The 5,000-nt window shown below is 51.0% G+C and overlaps 1 protein-coding gene across 2 annotated transcripts in view; it reads left to right on the top strand.

The window, feature by feature from the left end:
* Nucleotides 1-569: 569 nt before the first annotated feature.
* Nucleotides 570-5,000, top strand: part of LOC126577662 (probable citrate synthase 2, mitochondrial) — a 9,255-nt gene continuing 4,824 nt past the window's right edge. The window contains exons 1-3 of one of the 2 annotated variants that reach the window (XM_050239456.1): nt 570-690; nt 815-882; nt 4,090-4,248. In XM_050239456.1, coding sequence (XP_050095413.1) covers nt 832-882; nt 4,090-4,248 — 210 coding nt within the window. In that variant the 5' untranslated portion in view covers nt 570-690; nt 815-831. The other variant, XM_050239455.1, reaches the window with a different exon arrangement.

The following is a 5,000-nucleotide window of genomic DNA, read 5'->3' as shown; positions in this document are numbered from 1 at the left end:
GAGTGATAAGAATGCTAAACCGAGGGCATCTCACACTCGGGCAACTCACAAATGTGGGGTGGAATTCCGATGAATCACGTGCGGGGGTATGTTTAAAAAATAAAACAAGACGGCAAAACTCGTGGGCAGATCGGGTGATTGGTTGTGTTTATCTTTTTCATTGGCCCATGGACCTGTAAAAAGGAAAACCATTATAAAGCATTATTACAGCGACGGCCACACGAACTGCGATTGTTGCGCAACTTTACAAGTTCTCACAATTCTTGCGATAATTTTCAAGTGTCGCGTGTAGGAACTCGGTTATTTCCCTTTGGCTTAGCCAATTTCTAGCCCTAGAAGCTCAAAGCGTGTACGTAGAAAAGAGAATTTAACACCGGTTATTGGCTCAAATTCTTATCATCTGACCTAGCGGTTAAAGAGAGATAAATGTTTCGATTTTCGCAAGCATCCATTTTGTCTGGCGCGTTTTCAAAGAAACCCCATTCGGTGGTCTTGCAGGGCCTTGCATATCCCAACGTGGTTAGTTGAACTCCCCCGTGTAGAGGAAGCGAGACAGCAATCAACTGCTTTTGCGTTCGGTTTCCGCTGGTTGCCTGGGCAGCAGCGCTCCGCTGGCGCCGATTTGCCGTTGGGGTTGGCGCCTCTCACACTCTTCAAAAAACGCTCTCGGACTTGGCTCGTGTCTTCGCGGTAGGTTTTTGTCGGGAAGAATCTAATTAGGATCCACCACACAGCAGCAGCAACAGCAGCAGCCGCCGCAATTATCTTGAACGAAACGGTGCTCATCTCATACCGTGTTCCCCATTGCTTTCAGGAACGAATACCAGCAAGATGGCCCTTAGCCGTTTCTACTCGTCGAAGTTGGCGTATGCCACCAACAAGGTGAGTTAATTGCTGAAGGAAATCCCGCGAATTCTGTGAATCCCGTGAATCTCGCGTATCGATCGCCGCGTGGACGCCCGGCCTGGTGCGTCCACGTTGTGCGTGCGCTGGCTGCCGCCTGCCGCTGCTGGAACGTTCTCGCGTGTGTGTGCCTCGTGTTTAACTCCGAACCAACCCAAGGTCTTCGTGAAGGCCAAAAATTAATGATGATGTTGGGGAGCCGCCACGCGCTTGCTGGCCGGAAGAAACCCCCCCCCCCCACTTTATACTCTTTCTCCTACCCTGGAGAAACCCCCGTGCCGTGCGTGTGTGTTGTGTGTGCGCGCAAGATTCGTCACTTGGCCCGATTTTTTTTCTCTTTTCTGCCAGACCCTCAGCAGACCGGCGAGAGACGAAGAGAGAAAACTAGAAGGGATTCGCGCATTTCGTTCGGAAGGAATTACGTAATCGTCCTCAATAGGACATGCCAGGAAACCCACCCACCACTGGGTCCCCCCCCCTCTCTTGAGGGCTGTTAATAGCATGGAAACCCCAACCCACCCGGGCCTGTGAGAGTGGTTCGGAGCGTGAGGGATCCACGCGGAAAATTGTGGACACGACGTCCTATCATCAAGTGTGGCGGTCGCGAGGGGCTACTTGGATGTGCGATAGTCCGTCGAGTCGCCGAGAGGGAGGGAGGCGATGTGTGGAGAGCCGCTGCCTTATTGCACAACGGTGGTGCTGTTGGCGGTGCTTTTTCCACCCTTTTCTGTGATTCCGATGCGCCTGGGTGATAATTAAGTCGGAGAGGGCAGCTCTTTCTCTCTTTTTCTCTATCAGTCTGTCGCTGGTTGTAGTACTGGATTATTGTTGCTCCTTGATCCAGTTTATCTTTTTTCTCGTAGCTCCTTGGCCTTGCTTTCGAAGGTTTCGTAGATGAACGACGGATATAGAATCTTTGAAACAAATACTAGCTCTGCCTCGGACGACACGCAAGGTCTACTATGTTCAATGCTAGAGCGATATACACCCACCCAGCGGTTCACACACAGTGCCAGCAACAGCAACAGCAGGCGTAATTCGGTGACAGCATCGAAGCAGGCGAAAAACGGTTAGATAATCTCGGTGGCAGCGACGGCGTCGGCTACTCTGTTGTGGCAGAGCAGCGTTTCAACCAAACCTTCTCTGTTTGGATATTTGGATTTTGTAACACTCGTATGCGTTGGCTTTCGGCGCTTTCACGACCAAGGTTTTCGAATGGAAATGTACTCCCCATTATCGAAGGGACAAGAGTGATCGAACCTGCTGCTGCTGCCGGGTGCTTTACCGTTTCGAAATATCCTCCCTCATGTGACCAGGAGGAAGGTGTGTGGTGGTTGCTCATTATCATTGCAAATGACAACGCGCGCTGCAAACGAACCGAACGGTCGCGTAGAGAAGAGGTTCAGCGAACTTGATAGTAGGGGGCCAGGTCGAGTGCAATGGGGACTCGGAATTCGGTAGAGTCAGATTAGCTTAGTTAACTAGTTAATGCTAGCAGACTAGTAAACCGGCGGCTTAGAGCTCCCCCGGACCAGTAGCAAATTCGCGCGAGCGCGCACCGTCTGTTGCCGAACCAGCGAACGCGCGTAATCTCTCCCCCTGGAGACGGTGGTGGCTGCTGATAAGAAATCTCCTATCAACCAGCGCTGCGCACGCGGTCATTTGAGTTGCGTAGCGGAAAAAAGAGCATTACAACGCGAAGGGGCAGCAGCAGCAGCACACATTCTCATTGCTCGCATGCTCGATCAGGTGATCAGCGAACGACGCGAATCGTCGTTGCCGCCGCAGCGCGAAGAGGAGCAGTATCGGAGGCCACCCAGAGGGCACTTATTCCATCGGAACCACGATGGCTATGCGTTTCGCACGATTGATTGACATTGTGCCGGGTTTGTCGGAGGTCCCTTTAAGGACGTGCCGGCATTCGGTTTCGGCATGCTGCCAGCGAACGATCCGTTTCCTGATTACACTATACAAATTGCAAGCATGTACCCGTGCGGCGGTGGTGGCCACTGCACTGCGGTTCGATTTTTCCGGATTCTTACTATATTTAGCATTCTTTACCAGGAAGAGTAGGTGTGCTGCAGATCGTTGGCACAAGTGCATACTATGATCGCTTCCTATGCTTCATCACTGCACAGCACAGAACGGGTTCTGCACCACGCTCTGCACGATTAGGCTATTTTCGTCCGAATTGTCACGGGGTGGATCGATCAGTGAAGGTACTACCGGTTGGTTGACCTTCTCCGAAATGGTTAGGTAACAGTCGGGGTTCGTACGGACGAATGGGATGTTATATCATTCCTCGGAAGGCGTTCTGGGTTTATGCTCTCTACCTGACACTTTACCGGACCGGAACTTTTAATAACTTTCCGTAGCAGCTGCTGCGATGGTCAATTGTTGGACTATGACTCGAGATAAGTTACGATGAAACATGATCTCATGATCGAAAACCGGTTTCTGCACGTGGGATTGTTCGGTTCGCAGGCATTCAGAACCCCAAAAAAAAACAGTGATTTTATGGAACAGGTTCTGTAGGTGTGTTCTCAGTACAGGACAGGCCTCTGGAACATTTGGCATGAAGTGTCTAGAGGTTTCCCCGCAGGCAGCCAGGTGTGAAGGAGCGCATCTTTTCGCACACACGCAATTAGCGCTATGATAATGTAGCGATAAGAGGTAACCGCATTCGTGCATGGCACCACATCAGGACTATTTACATAGAACACAGAATGATAGCCTTGCAAAGACAGCCCACCGGTTTCGGTCTGTATCGGCCAAATAAAAACAAAATCAGGCGCAGGAGGGTTTTTTTTTCTTCTCTCTGTGTAACTCTGTTTTGTAAAGCGATTCTTCTCCTGCTGCATGACATGGCACGGGACACCTAGTGACGAACACAGTATTTAATTTTAGCTACGTTTGGTGGCGTAGCATCCGTTCCTATAGCGCGCGTTCGCAAGACGTTCGCGTCAAGGAGATTCTTCAAGTGTTTGACCTCCGTGGCCGAGCGCAATGTGATGTTGTTCTTCTGCCTCTCTGCGGTCTCTTGGTGTTTTGCGGCATTTTACGCGTGTGCTTTGCTGTGTCTACTCTTTTGCGTCAATGCGTTTATTGTTTTTCTCGCATCTTTTGTTGTTTTGTTTTTTTTCTGGTGTTAACTCTCGATCTATTTCTTCTCTTCATTCCCTACAGAATGTCCTGCCAGCGATTGCTACGTTCGTGCGCAACGCCTCGGATAGCACAGACCTGAAGGCCGTGCTGGTCGAGAAGATCCCGAAGGAACAGGAGCGCATCAAGAACTTCCGCAAGCAGCATGGTGCGACGAAAGTCGGCGAAGTGACCGTCGACATGGTAAGTGCAACGAAATTTGGGGAGTAGATGGATACAGATTTTTATTTTTGTAGCCGAACAGGAAAAAAAAGGGTATCATCGGCACGGCACCTCAAGAAGCATCAACAGCAACGCCTCCTGAAAGAGTCGCGAGGTGAATTGAAAGAGAAAACCCGAACCATCCCGAGACTATTTTTGTTTGAGAAGCAAAGATGGCGGTGTCGTTGTACCCGTTGCTATGCTGCACCGAAACATTGGGCACTTGATGATTCCCCGTCGTTAACCTTCTTTTCGAGAGGAGCGAGAGAATGGAACTTGAATTGAATTTGCGGACGAGATGAGCGTCCAGAAGCACAGATTGTTGTAGGCAGTGTAAGTTGCGCGGCACGCGATCCGTTTGCCCGCGATGATCATCCCGTCGCACACACTGCCAATGGAAGGGCGGATGGTAATTGAGTTAAGCGATCGCACTATCGAATTGCGGCGGGCTGGGACAATTGACTCCGAATCAGACATCATATGTAGGGTACGGACAGTAGACTAGACACGATGACACATACACACTGATTGGATAACACACAAAAAGGGACGGGGGTGCTTGATCGCCCACGATATACACCGACAACAGGAAACGTATCTCGTGACCGACCAGGGGGGGGGGGGGGCTCCCCCCACTGCGCCCCGCTGCACGAAGATGCTAATGATGATGAGTGCCCATACGACAGCGGCGGCGGCGGCACTGCATCACGTGCTCGCGGACAGTAGAAGGTGCA

The sequence above is a fragment of the Anopheles aquasalis genome, chromosome 3 (assembly GCF_943734665.1).
Source record: "Anopheles aquasalis chromosome 3, idAnoAquaMG_Q_19, whole genome shotgun sequence".
NCBI lineage: Eukaryota > Metazoa > Arthropoda > Insecta > Diptera > Culicidae > Anopheles > Anopheles aquasalis.
This window is presented reverse-complemented; position numbering and strand designations above follow the sequence as displayed.